The sequence below is a fragment of the Coturnix japonica genome, chromosome 1, assembly GCF_001577835.2.
Source record: "Coturnix japonica isolate 7356 chromosome 1, Coturnix japonica 2.1, whole genome shotgun sequence".
NCBI lineage: Eukaryota > Metazoa > Chordata > Aves > Galliformes > Phasianidae > Coturnix > Coturnix japonica.
The window spans coordinates 131,828,552-131,846,411 of NC_029516.1; the positions used below are offsets into that span (position 1 = coordinate 131,828,552).

A 17,860-nucleotide genomic window follows, 5' to 3' on the forward strand; every position below is an offset into this window, starting at 1 on the left:
ACGTTTACTTGGGAATACAAAAGAGTAAGCAATTTTTCAGTCAACCTGTTGTATGTATAGACAGGGCATTTCCAGTGGTGGGTCCTTAATGGGACTGAGAGATCAGGAACATCTGTCACTCTTGGTGCTTCTGCAGACTAAGAAAGCCAGAGGCCTTTGCCTAGAAGCAAACACACGGAGAGTTCGATTCATTAATATTTGTGAAAACATTCAGATTGGTAGTGAAGCACTGCAGGTGTGTCACTACTTACTGACCAACCAGAAGCTTGTAGATTTTTACTTATATGTACTTAGTATTTAAATGCATGTGTATTTAATGTTCTTAAGTTTCCAGTTGTTATCACCCGGAGCAGTAATGTTTATGGACCACACCAGTATCCAGAAAAAGTAAGTTAAGCTAATGCTTTACTCTCAGTCTCAATATACTATAATTTAAGTTTTATGTAATGTTACTTTAATTCACCTGAGAATGAACTTTGCAAAAAAGCATTGTCTTAGAAGTACATTTGTCCATGCTTATCTTTAATTTTTTCTTTTTATATGCTGATCTCACAGTCAAACCATCAGCACAATGTATACACTTGTTCTGGTTGTCAGTAAAACGTTACTTAGAGCTTTCCAGTTACTTACATGAGTTTAGCTGCAGTTATTGTATTCTGTACTTTTTCCAGTTTTCCAAGAACATTTAACTGACAGGATTCTCTCCTTCAAATAACTTTTGCTCATGTTCTACACGCAGTAGTTAGCAGTGTTAAAAAGAAGGCAACGCTTCAACCACAGACCCTGCTAACGAGTCTATCCCCTTCTTCTGTGTAACTCCCCTGTAGATACTGAAAAGCTGCTTTCAGGTCACCTTGAAATTCTTCATTGGCTCTCTTTCAAATTTAGTTATTTTAATGACTGATACTACTTCACCATAGGTTTCTTACTGTATGCTCAACGTAGGCAGCTTGCTGTATGTTTAAACCACGTTCTAAACAGTTGGCAGTAGCCAACCTTATTTTAGACTCTAGTGCACTTCTGCATGTAAAATAATAGCACCATTTTTGCGTGTAAATCACTACATTTTTAATTTCTGATTTGTAATGTGTGACCACAAAGGTAAGCATCTCACCACAAGAGAGGCATCTACTCTTAAATAAATGGGTAAAGTGGAAAAGAAACAGAAAATGTGAACTGTGATCTTCAGGGAAAGCAAATGTAGTATATAAAATGCTCTGCTTACTCTAGGATAAAAGAATCCTTGTAGTTGCTAGGCTTGGTGCGTTCCTTGCTTAGATTTAAAGTTCAGCTTAAGTTTGAACTTAGACTGTTGAAACAGTCTTAAAGCACGTAATGTTACCTGCTGGTAAAGCACCTAGTTCTTTGCAGAATAACAGCTTCTAACATATTTCTGTTTATTCAACTGCTTAGGTTATACCAAAGTTCATATCTTTGTTGCAACAGAACAGGAAATGGTATGTAACTTGTTTGGGTTTTTTTGTGTGTGTGTGTAATCAGTTATTTCACGAAGATAACGTTTATAATTTCCTAATTAAGTTATGAGTTACTTGTTGTAGTAGTAGCATGTACCTGAACAGCTGACATGCATGTTTTTAAACTGAAGTACTTTCAGGTAAATCCTTACAGTAAAACTGCATAAGATGCATTTTAGTAAATGGAATGCTTCTATTTAGGTATTAACAAAAGTCTTTTGCCTTTCCCTGTTCTTAAGCTGTATTCATGGGTCTGGACTTCAGAGAAGGAATTTTCTGTATGCAACAGATGTAGTAGAAGCTTTCCTTACTGTTCTGAAGGAGGGGAAGCCGGGTGAAATTTATAACATTGGAACTAATTTTGAGATGTCCATTGTCCAGCTTGCAAAGGAGTTAATCCACTTAGTGAGTAAACAGTTACAGTGCTTGTAATTGCATGTATGACAGTTCTCTGCTGTGTAATCTTTGTAACTCTGTGAGATAGTTCAGTACTTGCAGCAGATCTTAGAAGAGCAATGTGTTAACCTATCTGTGGCTGCTGTGCTGTGTGTTATACAAGCTGTCATAAACTGCAGCACTGCATCAGTTATCATGTCTGGGACAGTGACTGGGGTAATGATTTAAAGCTGTTTGTTCTTCCTCATGTTTCCTGCATTTCCTACTTTCATTTTGGTCTGAAAATATGGAAGATTAAAATGTAACGATTAATTATGCCTGTTTAGTAAGTGCTGAAGGAGAGGTATTGGAATTGTTCTGAGTAGTTTTTATAACTTCAGTAGTTCAGTTGTGAATTCAGGCAAAAGATGATTTCTGTTTGGGTTTTGGATTTTCCTTGACAGTATTAAATCTAATTAAAACTAAATTTGTTAACAATATATCAACACTGTGCAAAGTATATTGGAGTGAGGTTTTTAAATGCATTTCTCCCCCACACACTTTGTTTCAGATAAAGAAGACCAGTTCAGAATCCGAAATGGAGCACTGGATGGACTATGTCAAAGATAGGTAAGAAAACAGCTGTGTGTGCAGGAGAATCCAGAAACATTTTGTGTATTTCTGTGGAAGTGTTTTTGCTTAGCAGGAGGGATAACTTTTGACAAAGTGAGACCTGTTTTACTTGCCTTCTTTTTAACTTGTTTGTGGGTTTGTTGCCTGAGCTATATAGTGTACTGCATAAAAACAGCTTCTCCAGTTATTACTTGAATTTTTGGAACTGTGTATCGCTCAACTTTAAAGGCTGCAAACTTGCTTCAAACTAGAAACTACTGAAGCTTGCTCTGGGATAAGGGTAGATTTTATGTAGCAACTAAATCTTTTTGTAAGGAACCACAGAATGGCATGGGTTAAAAAGGACCACAGCGATCAGGTTTCAAACCCCTGCTGTGTGCAGGGTCACCAACCACCAGCCCAGGTTGCCCAGAGCCACATCCTGCCTGGCCTTGAATGCCTCCAGGGATGGGGCATCCACAGCCTCCTTGGGCAACCTGTTCCAGTGCGTCACCATCCTCTGTGTGGAAAAGCTTCCTCCTAATATCTAACCTAAACCTCCTGACTCAGTTTAAAACCATTCCCCCTGCTGCTTTGTCCTCAGCTTAACTTGACAGATGAATCGTGTTTTCTCTCATTCTGTTCTAAGAATTCTGAAGGCCCTACTAATACATACTTTCTATTCACGTTTGGGTAGTTATCAGGCAATTGAAGTGTCTAAGTGCCTGTTTTGAAAAGGAAGTGTTTTCCAGAACGCTCTAAATTTAATCACAGGACTCTGAACAAAAATTGCCTTCAGCTCACATGATGTGTTCTATAGGTTCTTCTGTAAATCAGACTAAGGGTTGTATTCACACGTGTTGGGCCCTGTCTGCAAATGTTGAATCATAAGTGGGCTCACAGGTTGCCCAGGGAGATGGTGGATGCCCCATTCCTGGAGACATTCAAGGTCAGTCTGGATAGGGCCTGTAGGTGTGTCAGTTCAGTGCAGGGGAGCTGGACTAGATGACCTTTTAAAGGTCCCTTCAAAGTCAAAATATTCTATAATTAAGGTAGCTTACTAAAGTTTAATTTTGAAAGACTTCTAATAATGATGGTTACCTGCACTGGAAAAACTAGCTCTGTTTCTCCTCAAGATTAGAACATTTTAATAACTGTGAAGTAGTTTACTTATCTGTGCTTGTGTACTTTGACTATCCTGTATCAGTGTCAGTAATGCAGGCATGGTAGACTAGACTACCTAACTGCCAGATTGCAGAAATAAAGATTTTCTGTACCTAAAAGAAGGAAATCTTTCTATACTGAATCTTGCAGTTTTGAAGGTCATGTAATCTGCTCATATTGAAGGAGCACTCAAACCTGAGGCACACCTAATCATGGCTTGAAGACAGTTTCAGTTCTGTGTATCTCGTGAGAGAAGTGTAATCAAATTGTTTTCCCCGTGTGTTTTATATTTCACCAGACCTACCAATGACCTGAGATACCCAATGAGTTCAGAAAAAATGCACAGTTTAGGATGGAGACCTAAAGTGCCTTGGAAAGAAGGAATAAAGAAAACAAGTATGTCTGATGCCTTTTAAACTGATGGATTTGGAAGTTAGGGGAGGAGGAAGAGGGAGAGGGGAAGAAATGATTCTGTAGGCTAAATAATAAGAAACTGAATTTAATGTATTTATCACTTTAATTTTATGTGAGTTAATTCCTTTTAAAGCTCTTTTTAATGTTTTTAAAGAAGCATAAGGTATTCTAGCACTAAAATTTAATTCCAGTAGGTCTTGAACAATTAATTTATTAAGGTTAAAACTAGATTTTTAGGCTAAAATTTTGTATAAGTATCTGTTTTTTCCATTGTTAGTCCTGTGATATCTGTAAAAATGTTTGATTGTGATCTCTGTTCAGTTTGATTCACCGACATTTATTTTTGTATTAGTTGAATGGTACAAGGAGAACTTTCACAACTGGAAGAATGCTGAGAAAGCTTTGGAGCCCTTTCCTGTGACGGAGCCATTTGCACAACTGAACGTTCCATAAGGTGGCAGGCAGCCTGAAGGAGTCTATTCTACCTCACACAGCCTTTTTATTCAAAGCCTGCAATCAAGTGACCACACTGAACTCTTACTGTGGACATTGTGAGCCATGATGAATACAGAGATGTAATAGAGCATAACTTTGGAAGGGTTCAGCACTTTAAAAGTTTAATCCATTGATTTCAGCTTTTGGTGCAATATTATATCTTCACTAAGTGTAGATAAACTTTTTTGAGTATTTTACGGAGTGAAGAATTTTATAATGTTAAATCAATGTAATAGATGTCAAGTCTTCCTTATTCCTTTTGGAATGAGAAGATGATGATTACAAGATTCCAGTGAATGGACCTATTCATTCCTGAATATATTTAGCTCAGAAGTTTTTCATCTGCATTAGTTTATTTTTACGGTATAATGTGTGTTTTGTCACTTTGAACAGTCGTCTTCTATTCTGAATCAAAGAGAAAAGATAACTGCTTTCTAGAGAATGTAAGTCAGTTGATAAAAGCAAGTACGGTACCCATATGGTTCATGGTTCTTTATTGTTGTAGTATTATCTTGTGTAGGTGACCAATTAAACTGTTATCTTCCTAATGCTCAGTTTCTAAAGGAGTGGAGGTATAAAATGTGTCAAGAAAACAGCTGTTCTTACTGAGATTTCTACCAGCCTTTCTTAAACTTTGCTTTGGTGTCTTACACGTCACACGTTTACTGTATTGTGGCCTTGAATTGTAACAAACTTGAAGTACTGTGACACAGCAACATTCCAATAACATATCTTACTGTGATATGAAGGTGATTTATTGAGGATGAGTTTTAAACGCTTCCTTTGAATTGTGGGTCGTCACACCTTTTTCGACACTGTTTCAACTTCTTGCTTTTGTGGCAAGTTTTAAAGATGTAACAATATGAGTTTTAATGCAAAGTTATAGAAGAAATTTCAGTTCTGGGGAAAAATGTCAATAAATCTTTGTCAAATGCGATTTATTGTTGTAAGTTACAACGTAACTGTTTACACTTAATTGGGTGAATAAACTGGGCTAGTGCATAGCAGCTGGAAAAGTAGACATGCTGTGAAACTGAGGTTACCCTCATATAATAAATGGAGTGGTTCTCTATATTGCTTAAGTTGGTGAGACTTTCTAAAGGAGAAAGTCTGGCCTTACAAAGAGAGATTCTGTCTGGCTTCTGTGACAGAGGAGAGGCTCAGACTAAAGAAGTTACTTAACTCTTCTACATCTCTGGCTACTGTTATGGGATGGGTTAGTTCTTCAGCAAGCAACTCCTAAAATGCCATGGGCTTGAATCAGCGTTGCTACTGTCTTGTATTAACGCACAAAGCCTGCAAATCTACTGCAAGCAGCAGTGGCAGACAGGTGAAGCAGGCACTTGAGGAACACTATCTGCTGCACACAGGCCCTGCAAATGATGGCCTGTGGGGCCTGCGTCTGCTGGACAGCATGAGAGCTGTGTTTGGCTGTTGTCTTCATAGGCAGCATGGAATGAATGCCTAACTAACTGTGGGTATAAGCTAGTTTTTGTTGTAAATACACTTGGCTTGGCTTGGTAGGTTTGTAGACACAGCTTTCATTATGGGAGCGTCCTTGTGTAAAACCACTGACAAACCGAGGCTGGGGCTGTACTTCCTCCTTGTGTACACCAGCTCCGTCTGGCATTGGTCAGGCTTCAGAGCACAGCTCTTGAAAGCTCAGAGGCGATAACACTGCTGATCTCATGCTCTTGGATCCCATAGGGTATTCCAATTTTTGCCATCCCCAAAGTGTTGCAGGCAAAGCACTTTTCTTCTGAGGCAGATATCTGTATATTTTCGTGTTGATGCTGTCTTTGCATTGAGGCGCTGCCGTCGTTTGCTGTGTGCCTGGTAGCATAGGACGTCCAAAAATACTTCACCCACTTAACCCGATTAATCAAGCAGAACAATCTGTAGAGAAGAATGCATTTGAAGCAGTTCCTGAACAGACCCCTCGACGTGAGCCGAAATAGCTCAGTTGGGAGAGCGTTAGACTGAAGATCTAAAGGTCCCTGGTTCGATCCCGGGTTTCGGCAAACTGTTTTCTTTTTTCTTTTCCCTTTCCCACTGCTTTCTAATACACCCCGGAGGCAGCAGCACACCGACGCTGTTCCCGCACACAACAACACCCAGGACATCCCGGCAGCCGCCCGCCTCTCCCCTCTAAAGCGAGGCGGCCTCGCTCCCCTCACGCTCGGACAAACCCTATTCCTAGGCCGGACGTGTGGGCCGAGCGGGCAGCGGTGCCCTCTGCTGTCAGCCGGCTGGAATCACAGCATTTTTAAAGCCTATCTGACCCACAACAGCAGATCTCAGAGGTTCTGTCAAGTTGAACGGGAAACTCTGAGAGACCCCTGCACTACTGAGAGTGACCGCCACGGGGATGCTGACAGAGGAATCCAATTCTTGTTTGGATCCTCAATTCTGGTAGTTCTAAAAGAGAACAGACGAAACGCTCCTTCTCCCTCCTGCCCACAGTCTTCTGAATTTGTCCCCTCTAGTAAGTCCTCCCCTTGTCCATGTGGGCAGCTGCCCTCCTGGTGCTTGTTGCTGCCTTGCCAGCCTCTCTGTGGCAAGCGAACGTTACTCCTATGTGTCCTAAAATTCGCTCTCTTAGACTCAAAATCAGCCTGTTAGGAAAGATTTGTATCTGTCTCTTGACTTCGTAGCCTGTGCTATTTACAGACATCCATTAACTCTCATTTAGATATGCTGTATGATCAATACAAGTGATTTAAAAAACACGAGCCAGGACTCATGCTGAGCTTTAAGATTCTTTCCCCCCCCTTAATAACAAGCCATGCTTGTCATCTGTCTGTTATCCGATCTTATAAAAAAGAACTAGATCTGTGTTTTGCAGTTTTTTAGGGAGGAAATGCATTTAAAAAGGGGGGAAAAAAATCCAGCTGATTATGCGCTTTTAGAATTGAGCACTCCCCCATCTCCTATTTTATTTTTATTTATTGATTGATTTGCTTTGAGTTAGTAAGTTAGAAAAGCTTTATCTCCTTGAGTTCAGCTCAGGAGTCCCATGGAAGGAAGCCTTTACTGATCCAGCTCCTAAGGGGGTTTCCATATTCCCTCAGTGTATCTCAGGGCTCCTGCTTTGTGCTTTGGTAGAAACACAGAATTCATATCCCATAGTAATGCTGAAATACAGAAAATAGTACAGATTAGAAGACAGATTTAGGGAAGTTGTGAACTTTTAACCATCAGTCCTGCTGTGCTTATCAGTGTTATCTTTATTCGTCAGTGAACCTCGGGGGAAAACAGTATGTTTTTGTTTGGATGTACTATGTATGTACTTGCACGAAGTGAGGGTACATTCATTGCTTTAACTTTGCAATGTTCTTGAGGGTTAGCCCACATGACATGGGGGATGAATGTGTTTTGTTCCAGTTCGTATTTTCTGTTAGGAGAAGTAGTAACGTTAGTATCTTAAATAAAATTAGTGAGAGATGATTATCTTCTAGAACTGGCTCTGGGATTAACATAAGGTCAAGGACATAGAAATTTCTGATGTTATTCAGACATGTACTGTCTTTCAAATTATTTTAATGTAGCACAGAGTCAGACCTGGATTTTCTGTCCTCATATTTATTTCTCTTTGACTGGGATAATCTGTTGCATTGATGAATGGAAGATATCGATCCTGGAGCTGTTCAAGAAACATTTAGATGTTTTACTGAGCGATGTGATTTAGTGGGAAATAGTGGTGCTAGGTGAATGGTTGGACTGGATGATCTTGGAGGTCTTTTCCAACCTTGGTGATCTTATGAGGGCCTCTGCCTTACCCCTTTTATTCTGCACATGAGGTCTTTGGCTCATGCTTTCACAGAATCACAGAATTGTAGGGGTTGGAAGGGACCTCTAGAGATCATCGAGTCCAACCCCCTAACTGACTATGTGCTGATGTATGAACCACAGAGGCAGCCTGTGTGCTAGCCAGCCAGCTGGCTTCTTGTGCGTTGTGCACGTAGAGAACACCACATGTGTTCAAACTAAGATACTGAAATAACTCACGCTTAATTTCACATTTTGTCAGCCAGCATGTATCTGCTATATGTAAATCAGGTTGTGTCCTACCACAGCTGTATACAGCAGGACTAATCTCTCTTCACTATAGGCATTTAAGTTTAGTGTCTGTGTTAGTCACCCTTGCCACCACTGATGATCAAGGCAGAGAAATTAGGACAGAGATGGTCATTACCTCTCAACGATGCCTGTCTGAGAGTGCGGTGGGTCATCCTGCAGAGCTGCTTCTTTCCCTTGTCAATTACTGGGAACCACACAGTAACTGAGATTTTGCTCTTTATCTCCTAGATGCCTAAGTTCATTAAGTGAATCCTACCTTACAACTATCTTGAGAGTTAGTCTAGTTTAGAAGCTGATGAAGTAGCACTAGAAATAAAGAAGTCTTTAGCATCCTATGGACAGGCGGTGTCTACAGCTCTGGTGCAGATACAGTGGTGATCTTGAGTGGTAGATCTTGACTTTATTCACACATTCTTTGTCAGCTTTCAGATGCTGAAATAAGTGGTGTTCCTTACTAAGGATGGTTTTGTCTACCAGTCAGTACTGTATTCACTTAAACTATACGTATCTTAAGCTTTCATCCCTGTTTTTTCATAGAACCACAGAGTCACTAAGGTGGCCAAAGACCTCTGAGATCATCCCGTCCAGCTGTCCACATACCACCAATATTTCCCCACTAAACCATGTCTCTTAGTACAGCATCTAAACAATTCTTGAATGCTTCCAGGGATGGCGACAGCCCATTCCAGTGCCTGACTGCTCTTCTGGAGAAAAATTACATCCAACACGAACCTCTCCTGGCACAACTTGAGGCCATTCTCTCTAGTCCTGTTGCTAGTTATGTGGGAGAAGACAATGACTCTCACCTCGCCATGATTTGTACATTGTAAATTGTACATCTGATATGCAATGGAAAAAATGCATCTATTTGGGTATAAAATGACATGTTACATTGTTAACTGAATGATGCTGCTGCTTCCTGATCTCTGAAGAGTTTTCTCAGACATGTTAAACGAGGGAATAAGGCAGAAGACAACAGAAGAAAGATATTGCAAAGGAAATGGAACTGCTCATTATCTCTGACAAAAATGAATAGAACTTTTCCCAGGCAATACATGACTTCAAGTGTAAAAGTGTATCAGCTATTTTAACATAACATTTACTTAAGGCTGTGGAAACGGTTGTCACATACATCTACTATACTGAGGCACTGTATGATTTTAGGATCTTTCTAAACAAACGCTATATATGCACATGCTTCAGCTATCTTAAGCACTTGGAGAGGAGAGAAGCAAAGTGTAATCAAATTTGGAACTTGCCAAGTGGATGCTTTGAGTAGTGATTTCCCATTTCAGTCTTCTCCTGACCTGTGGGAGTGAAGTTTAGCTGGACTGCAAGGCCCAGTGAAGGATCAGTGGGAACCCAGATGGGACTCATCTGTCTAAACATAGATCTTTAATGTGTATTGAATGCCACTGAACCCTAGGCTCCCCTAACAATAAATAAATGAAGAAGGTTATGCCTTTGTGTGATGCAGCTCATTCTGTACTAACATGAGCACAGAAAACAAGCCAATTGAACTGCACCCTAAAAGCAGCTATTTCTCTCCATTAAGAGAGGACCGTGTAGAGGGAGCCTTTGGTGACCAGTTAAATGTAGATTTCAGCAATCAATAGATGTCTAACGTTAGGTGAGATAAATTTCATTCTCTGTCACCTGGAATCCTGCTGATAAAGCCAGGGAGAGATGGATGAGTGGAATTCACAATGCAAGGAAAGCTTGAGCAATCCAGAGTTCAGACTGATGGCACACAAGCACAACAGCCCAAATGCTGCTGACAAAAGGAAACTCATCTAAGACCACAAAAACTGTATTTAACTCAAGATGAAATCATGGCTTGAAGTTTTGTGTATTTGATCTGACGCTTGGCCAGATTACTCTTCTCTGGGTTGCTTTTATTCTAACGCTATATGAATATACCATGGCACGTAGATTGGTTTTTCAGTTAGGTTTCTAAAGGCAAACCAGTCTGTAAATTAGAAAGGAACTGGATAAATAACGTAAATATGAGGAAAGCAGGAGCTGATGAGACTGTATGAAGAGACATTACGTGAAAGGGTGGGATCATGAGATCTCCAGAGCTGCTCTGCATGCCTGAACTTTGGCCTCATTCTCCTGACTGCAGGATGAGGAGACAAAGGGTAATGCTTTGAAAGGGCAGTGGAATCTGTGGGGGAGGAAGAAGAGAGGATGTAGATCAATGAGAGCCAGTGTATGTGTACAGGAAGGGAAAAGCAGAATGGGATGGAAGGAGGATCAGAGAGAGCAGGGATGAGCAGTGAATCAGTAAAAGGATAAGGATGCCTAATGAAGAAGATGCATAATAGAGCTATCCTGCTCTTGAACTGGCTTCTACCTTTTGTATTAAGTGGCTTTGTTTCAGAGATTGTCCAGTGAGACTCTCTTAAGTAGTCAAACAGTACATACCTAGTGGCAGTATTGGAAAACTGCCTCGTATCATGCTTTTTGAGCTACAAAATCTAGACCACATAAATTGACAACAGTTAAAATCAGCAGCAAAAATATTTATCTGTCACTTAAAGTATGAACCAAGAGTTGGGTTTTGATGTGTGTGTTGGCTAAAGATTAGCCTGAATTGATTTCCATTCAAAAGATTCTGAGTATGTCTGTTTCCATGTTGTGCATAAGCAAAACATATGTTGCATGATTTTGGGGGCAACAAAAAATATAGTAAGGTATTATAAGCTGAGTTTCTTGCTAACCAATGAAGGGGAGATTCAAATTGCAACTGCTCTGCAATGGTAATTCATGGTCAAAGAATGATCTGGTATGGAGGGAGGACAGTAAGGCTATGACTGCAAAATCACAGAATTGTAGGGGCTGGAAGGGATTTCCCAAGATCATTGAGTCCAACCTCCCTGCACAGCAGGCCCCCTACAGTGGGCTGCACAGGTAGGCATCCAGGTGGGTCTTGAATGTCTCCAGAGAAGGAGAATCCACAGCCTCCCTGAGCAGCCTGTTCCAGTGCTCTGTCATCCTTGCTATGAAGAAGTTCCTCTGCATATTGGTGAGGAACTTCCTATGCTCCAGTTTACGGTCATTCCCCCCTTTGTCCTGTCCCCACAGACCACTGAAAAGAAGTTGGCTATCTCCCTTTGTCTCATGTGCTTAAGATATTTATAAACATTAATAAGATCTGCTGTTTTAAAATGGCTGAAAGTGTGAGCGCCAGAGAAAGAACTCCAGGTAAGGGAGTGAAATTTCCCTTGCTTGAGAAGATGGGAAATGCCGCAGTATTCTGTAGCAATTGTGGAGTGTTCAGGGGCCACCTTCGGTAGGGTTTCATTGTTCCTTAAATCACTTTATGTTTGAGCACAACTGTGTGTTTAAATTGCCTCAAGAAGTACAGTAAAAGTTCCCAACACTGATAAATACTTTTCATCCCCGTTTGAAACTTTTTTCCATAGAAGTAGAATCTGTTCTTATTCAGATGAGGTTTATGACAATGTAAATGTCCCTAAACTAAGATAAAGGCTTGGCAGAACAAAGAGTCAGAGGTGTAACATTTTCTTCAAAGGAAAGGAAAATATTCACAAAGGCTAACAATTTTAGAAGCATTCATCATTTCTGCATGCTCAGCTTGAGATACCGAGGATTCACTTAACTGAGTGTGTTTGTATCTTAAGATACGGTGTCTTGGTGTTCTTTTTATTCTTTTTTAATATAAAATTTCTTTTGTTGATAGAGATGTATTCTTGGGTTTTGCTCCTCTTGCCTCTTTTCCTTTTACTTTCACCTTGATCCTTTTCTGCTTTCAGCTTTCTGCATAGAATTATCTTTCTAGTTATCTCTGGAATTATCACTGCTCTTTATGGATCATAATATGGTTTATTCTTTCCATTGAATATATTGTACATTTTATTTTGGACAAAATTCCTTCAAAAATTCCAAAGGCTAAGTACTTTTCTGGCCTGATGCTAATCTGTGCCAGAGTACAGTAGAAGGAGCCTGAGAAACAATACTCTAATTAATAAAGAAGTGAGAACCTATTGCCTGCTTGCAGATTGGGAGTTCTATAGTACTCCTGTGAGATGTGTATAGGGACTTTTTTCCCTGCTGTACCTTTGAATATTCTGTTTCCAGTATTTCTGTTTCTCTTGCAAATAAAAAATATAATAATAATAATGATAATAATAATATATACATATATATTAAGCCTCAAGATGATTAAGCATCCATATGGATCTTAGACAACAATTTTATCTTAGGGATAAGCCTGGGTATTAATACAGGTAGCTGAAATACTATGTTTATGTACTTCTAATGCAAAGCTGAAATATTTTAACTAATCAGTTTAGCACAATTCCAGCTGTGATGGCCTGAGCCTGATATTTCACAAGAGCTGACAAAACATTGTGATTGCAGTTTGAGTCGCCAAGGCTTCAGCCGTGGCTCATGAGCTCAAGTCAGTTGTTTGAAAGGTTCTTTGATAGCTGTAGAGAAGCAGCTCTCATCAGCAGTGCCGATTCACAGAGACACTCATTTTCAAGAGACAGGAAAACCCCATAGTAAATAAAAAGTCATTCAACATGATGTTGTAAAATTGGTATAGTGTTAATATTGTGTAGCCCTAATAACGGCTCCTTTATTTAACCAAATAGCTGAGGGGAAGCTGTGGTAAATTCTGGATAGTGAAGGACAACAGTCTTTTTGAAATGTTGCTCAAAAGGCACTATGTGTCATGCAATGGGATGAACAGGCATGGAACAGTTACTGATATGGTGTGGGATCTGTGTATTTGCCTGTCCAAGTGTTATCACATCGAGGGCCCTGAGGTCTAAGGACCAAAGCTTAACACTACATCTATTCTGCATGTCTTAGCAAGTTGCCAGCTTTGCAGTGTAACATCGCTGTGGTGGAAGGAAGTAATCATAAGAAAAATAACATGCTACACTTCTACTTTTAACATGCTTTTCTTTCCCCTGCTAACTCATCTTCATAGTGCCATCTATCTGCTATTCCTGTTCTTCGTACTTTTATCCAACTTCTTTCAAAGTTACTTGTTTTTCCTACTTTCACTTTTAATTGCAGTAATTAGGTGTGTTCATAACATTGTCTCAAGACTTTGCCTAACCTAGACTCAAGGGCTGATTTTTTACCTAAACCAGAAAAGTGAGTAGTATAGTGAGGGGGCATAATTCAGACTGTTTTTTGAGTTAGTGCCTCCATTTGTAACTTCCGAGTTTCTTCAACATATTTTTCCAACAATTAGTTTAGCTTTCCACATTAGGACAACTTAGGATAACAACACCAAGGACAGCAGCAGAAAAATGGCATTTGCAGGTAGATTGAATTCTAAGGGAGGTGAGTTTAAACCCATTTCATATTTTAGGGATCAGCCTCTTGTCCCAGGTAATTAGTGATAGGCTGAGAGGTGATGTCCTCAAGTTGCACCAGGAGAAGTTCGGGTTGGATATTAGGAAGAATTTCTTCTTGGGAAGAGTGGTCAAGTGCTGGAATGGGCTGCCCAGGGAGGTGGTGGAGTCACCAGACCTGGAGGTGTTCAAGAAATGGGTTGATGTGGCTCTGAGAGATGTGGTTAATGAGCTTGGTGGGGATGAGTTGGTGATTGAACAAGATAATCTTAGAGGTCTTTAACTTCTTACTTTTGATTGAAGAGATTTATTCTTTTAGCACCAGAGTTGCATCATGGGCAAGAACTGTTGCATGCTAGTAAATTTTCAGAGTCATTTTTCTCTATGTCTTGAGCAAAACCGCTTATCTGCATGTCTGGTATATGTATTGATCTTACAGACTATGCCCTGCCAGGTGGGTAATAAATGCTCAGCTGTGACTATTGTGAGCCTGTCAGCCAGACCAGCCCTACAGTTATTTCTGGTGTAATGGCAGAGGAAAGATTAGGGAGTGAACAATTACTACTAACCCCTTTAAAAACAATTAAATAATTTATTTTGTATGCAAAGAGGCTATTAAGAGATGAATCCTTCTCCACTTTCCACTAAAATATTTATGGTACAAGAACTGGAATTCTGCAGTCAGCAGATGGAGTCTCCGATCCAAACTGTTGCTACTGGGTTTATTAATTTTCGTTAATGATGCATCTATATCCTCTGTGCTCCCAGTTCATTTTCTACTGTCTGCTGCTTTCATGGAAAGTGTTTTCTAACAGTGAATGAGCTACAAAAAGATGAGGTTTTCCCCTTCTGTTTATCTCTGCTTACAGGGTTTTGTTTGAAAAGTTTCTCCAGCCACCTCAGCTAAAACGAGACCATCGCTTTCTCAAAGTGCATGAAAGCCTGACAAAACCTGGAGAAATAAATCCGAGGCATTCACCCTCTTGACAAGTTGCCAGAGCCCTCAGGACTTGGGCGTCTTTTCTGCCCTTGTTGTCATGTGCAAAACACGAGGATTTGTGCTGTGCTAATCCCTCTAATGAGGGCTTCTCCCAACCTCTACATAAGCCCTGCTTAAAGCTGTGGCTGTTGGGCAGGCGCTGCAGAGCCAAAACTCTGTCTTTTCAATGGCATTCAAGGCAATTAGAGACCAGGATTAAACAAATACCCGACACCAGCATCCTCAGCAGTGAGAGGGATTATCCCAGGGGAGTTGCTGCCGGACCAGGTTGTCCCACAAAGGAGATCTCTGTTCTCCACTCACTTGGGTCCGGCGGAGAGGCTGCACATAGCAATGGGTGCCCTGAAGTGGCTTTTTTGGGTTGGGCTGAGCTACCTGAGCTGCTGTTGTATTCCCTGGGCAGAGGCACAGTTTCCCCGTGTCTGCATGACAGTGGAGGCCATTCGGTCAAAGCGCTGCTGCCCAGCCTTGGGGCCGGATCCAGGCAATGTGTGTGGGTCCCTGCAGGGCAGGGGATGGTGCCAGGGTGTGCAGGTGGACACCCAGCCCTGGAGCGGTCCCTACACCCTTCGAAATGTGGATGACCGAGAAAGGTGGCCTCTCAAGTTCTTCAACCAGAGCTGTCGGTGCACAGGTGAGAAGGGGTATGGGTTGGGGGGAATGGGGAAGAATGTATCTGTGAGCATTTCTCTGAAGGCCATAAAGATCCCAGGTGGTGTAAGGCATCAAGAAGCCATCAAAGGAACTAGAAAACAGGATGTGAGGAGTGGCTGAAGGTACTGACATTGTTTACTCTGGAGAAAAGAAGTCTGAGAGAAGACCTCATTACTCCAGCTGCCTGAAAGGAGGTTTCAGCAGAGGACAGAGTCAGTCTCTTTCCTCAGGGCACAAATGATAGGTTGGGAGGTAATGGCTTCATGTTGCACTGGAGGAGGTTTAGATTGGATATCAGGGAGAATTTCTTCACAGAAAGGGTGCCAGGAAATTGAAGGAGTCCCCACCCCTGGAAAGATTTGTGGACATGGCATTTAGGGACATGGCTTAGTGGCAGACTTGGTAGTGTTTGATGATTATGGTCTTGAGAGTCTTTTTCAACCTAAGTTATCCTATGACTCTAAGAGGGCTTTTAGTATCATCATTTTCCTAAAATTATGATAATGCTTATGGCTAAGACGTGATAGTTACTGTATGGGGGCTTCAGAGCAAGAACTGAAAAAGAACTTTGCATCATGCAATATTTTGGGCATTGAAGTTTTCTCCTAGTCCCTCATCACCTTTTTCCATGGAGTTTTGGATCCTATGGTGCTGTGTTCCAAGCTGATTCCTTGGCTCTACGTCGCTACCAAAGAGGCTACACTATCTTTTCTCTCTATATCTCCATCCCCTTTTCCACACATGACTTTACATGGAATAGGTCAGGAAGCTGATGTGCTTGAAGGGTAAGCTGACCCAAAGGACCGGTTGTTATTAAGACTAGTTCACTAGTAATGGCACCAGGAAGAGAGTAAGAAGGAGAGGTCAAGATAGGCTAAGGACACAGGTCCTTATTTGAAGTGCAGCCCTCATTTAAGGAGGGTTAAAATCAGCAGGAACCCAGTCTCCACTCAGACTCTTTGCAGGGCTGGTAGGGTATGAGTCAGGTAAAAGGCATGTCTCTAGCACTGAAGGTGCTGGTTAGATGGATTTCAAAAGCACCTTGGGATTTCTTGGAAATAAAAAGCAGTTTGAAGTCCCCAGCATGGGGAAAAGTAGCCTACTTTCCTTCAACCTGATTCTTAGGAATAACAGACCTATTTTTGTCTAAAATATACCATAGGTCTCATTATTAAAAAAAGCTGTAATCAATCTGAAAAAGACATTACATAAGATTTCAGCCCATGAGATTAAATTTAGCATTTCTGCAAAGAACTGGTAGCCATAGGATGACTTTAAGAAAGGTTTCCTGGGTTCTGTTATGCTGTGGTCAACTTGATGCTGCATGAAAAAGTATTTCTATGATTATGCTAAACAGTTCATAATTGCATTTGGCTTTGATTTGATGTATATATTTGATAAGATAATGGCAGTGATTGTGTTTTCTGTATCTCTTAGATTTTCCTTATCATTTTTTCTCTGTTTTACGAGTTTGTCTGCAGGCCGGTTTTAAGTTCTGTAATGTGTGTTCTTCATTAGGCATCCACAACTGTGCTACCTATGACTGTCAGTTAAATACGTTTGTTCAAGTGGAGATGGAACAGTTCACATCTGTACTACTAAAGCACCTAATTTTCCAAATTAACTTCTAGCACAAACCACCTATCTGAATGGTTCCTGACCAGTGCAAACTCCAGTCTATGCTAGTACTCTTTCTTAAGTTTAACAATACAAACAGCTGTGTCCCAGTGCCATCTTGGCATTGCCTAATTTGTTGTTCAGATGTGGCATAAACAACAGTCATGGGAACTCCTTCCCAGCTTCTGTGTAGCTGATTATATAAATTAGACAGCACCGTTGAACGGTGCCACATTGCTGATGACCAGTATTTACCATAAAGGGATTCTAGTTATTGCAGTAAGTGCTCAGTTTGAGCTTTCTGCTAGAAACTTAATAGCTAAAGATAAAAGGATTGCTGAAAATTTGGCCATGTGTTGGACAAAAATCTGAGAATAATATCCATCTAAGTCTGGATACTGAACATTTCTGAAAAAAAAAAGGAAAATCCCAAACATAAACCAATAATCATGATTGGTTGGTTATTGTTTTATTGATTATTTTTATAGTTTTCTCAAGTTATTTTAATTTTTGTATGGGAAAGAAAAAAAAGCATTTCCTTTCGATGTCTTGGCTTTAACAGATAATATACGTTAGTCTTTCCTCCACTGGGACAAATGTAATGGAATAAGATTAGAAAAACAGAAAGATCCAGTTTT

The 17,860-nt window shown here is 40.5% G+C and overlaps 2 protein-coding genes and 1 non-coding gene across 4 annotated transcripts in view; all 3 read left to right on the plus strand.

Moving 5' to 3' along the window:
* TGDS (TDP-glucose 4,6-dehydratase) overlaps positions 1-5,472 on the plus strand; it is an 11,345-nt gene extending 5,873 nt beyond the window's left edge. The window contains exons 7-12 of one of the 2 annotated variants that reach the window (XM_015851545.2): positions 328-387; positions 1,414-1,457; positions 1,715-1,880; positions 2,422-2,480; positions 3,925-4,022; positions 4,393-5,472. In XM_015851545.2, the coding sequence (XP_015707031.2) occupies positions 328-387; positions 1,414-1,457; positions 1,715-1,880; positions 2,422-2,480; positions 3,925-4,022; positions 4,393-4,493 (528 nt within the window). In that variant the 3' untranslated portion in view covers positions 4,494-5,472. The remainder of the gene's footprint in view (positions 1-327; positions 388-1,413; positions 1,458-1,714; positions 1,881-2,421; positions 2,481-3,924; positions 4,023-4,392) is intronic. The other variant, XM_032442038.1, reaches the window with a different exon arrangement.
* A 1,011-nt stretch (positions 5,473-6,483) lies between these two features.
* On the plus strand, positions 6,484-6,556 carry TRNAF-GAA. Its single transcript has one exon. It is a non-coding gene; the product is annotated as a tRNA-Phe (tRNA).
* An 8,456-nt stretch (positions 6,557-15,012) lies between these two features.
* Positions 15,013-17,860, plus strand: part of DCT (dopachrome tautomerase) — a 37,400-nt gene continuing 34,552 nt past the window's right edge. Inside the window, exon 1 of the mRNA XM_015851575.2 lies at positions 15,013-15,585. Within this exon, the coding sequence (XP_015707061.1) occupies positions 15,285-15,585 (301 nt within the window). The 5' untranslated portion in view covers positions 15,013-15,284. The remainder of the gene's footprint in view (positions 15,586-17,860) is intronic.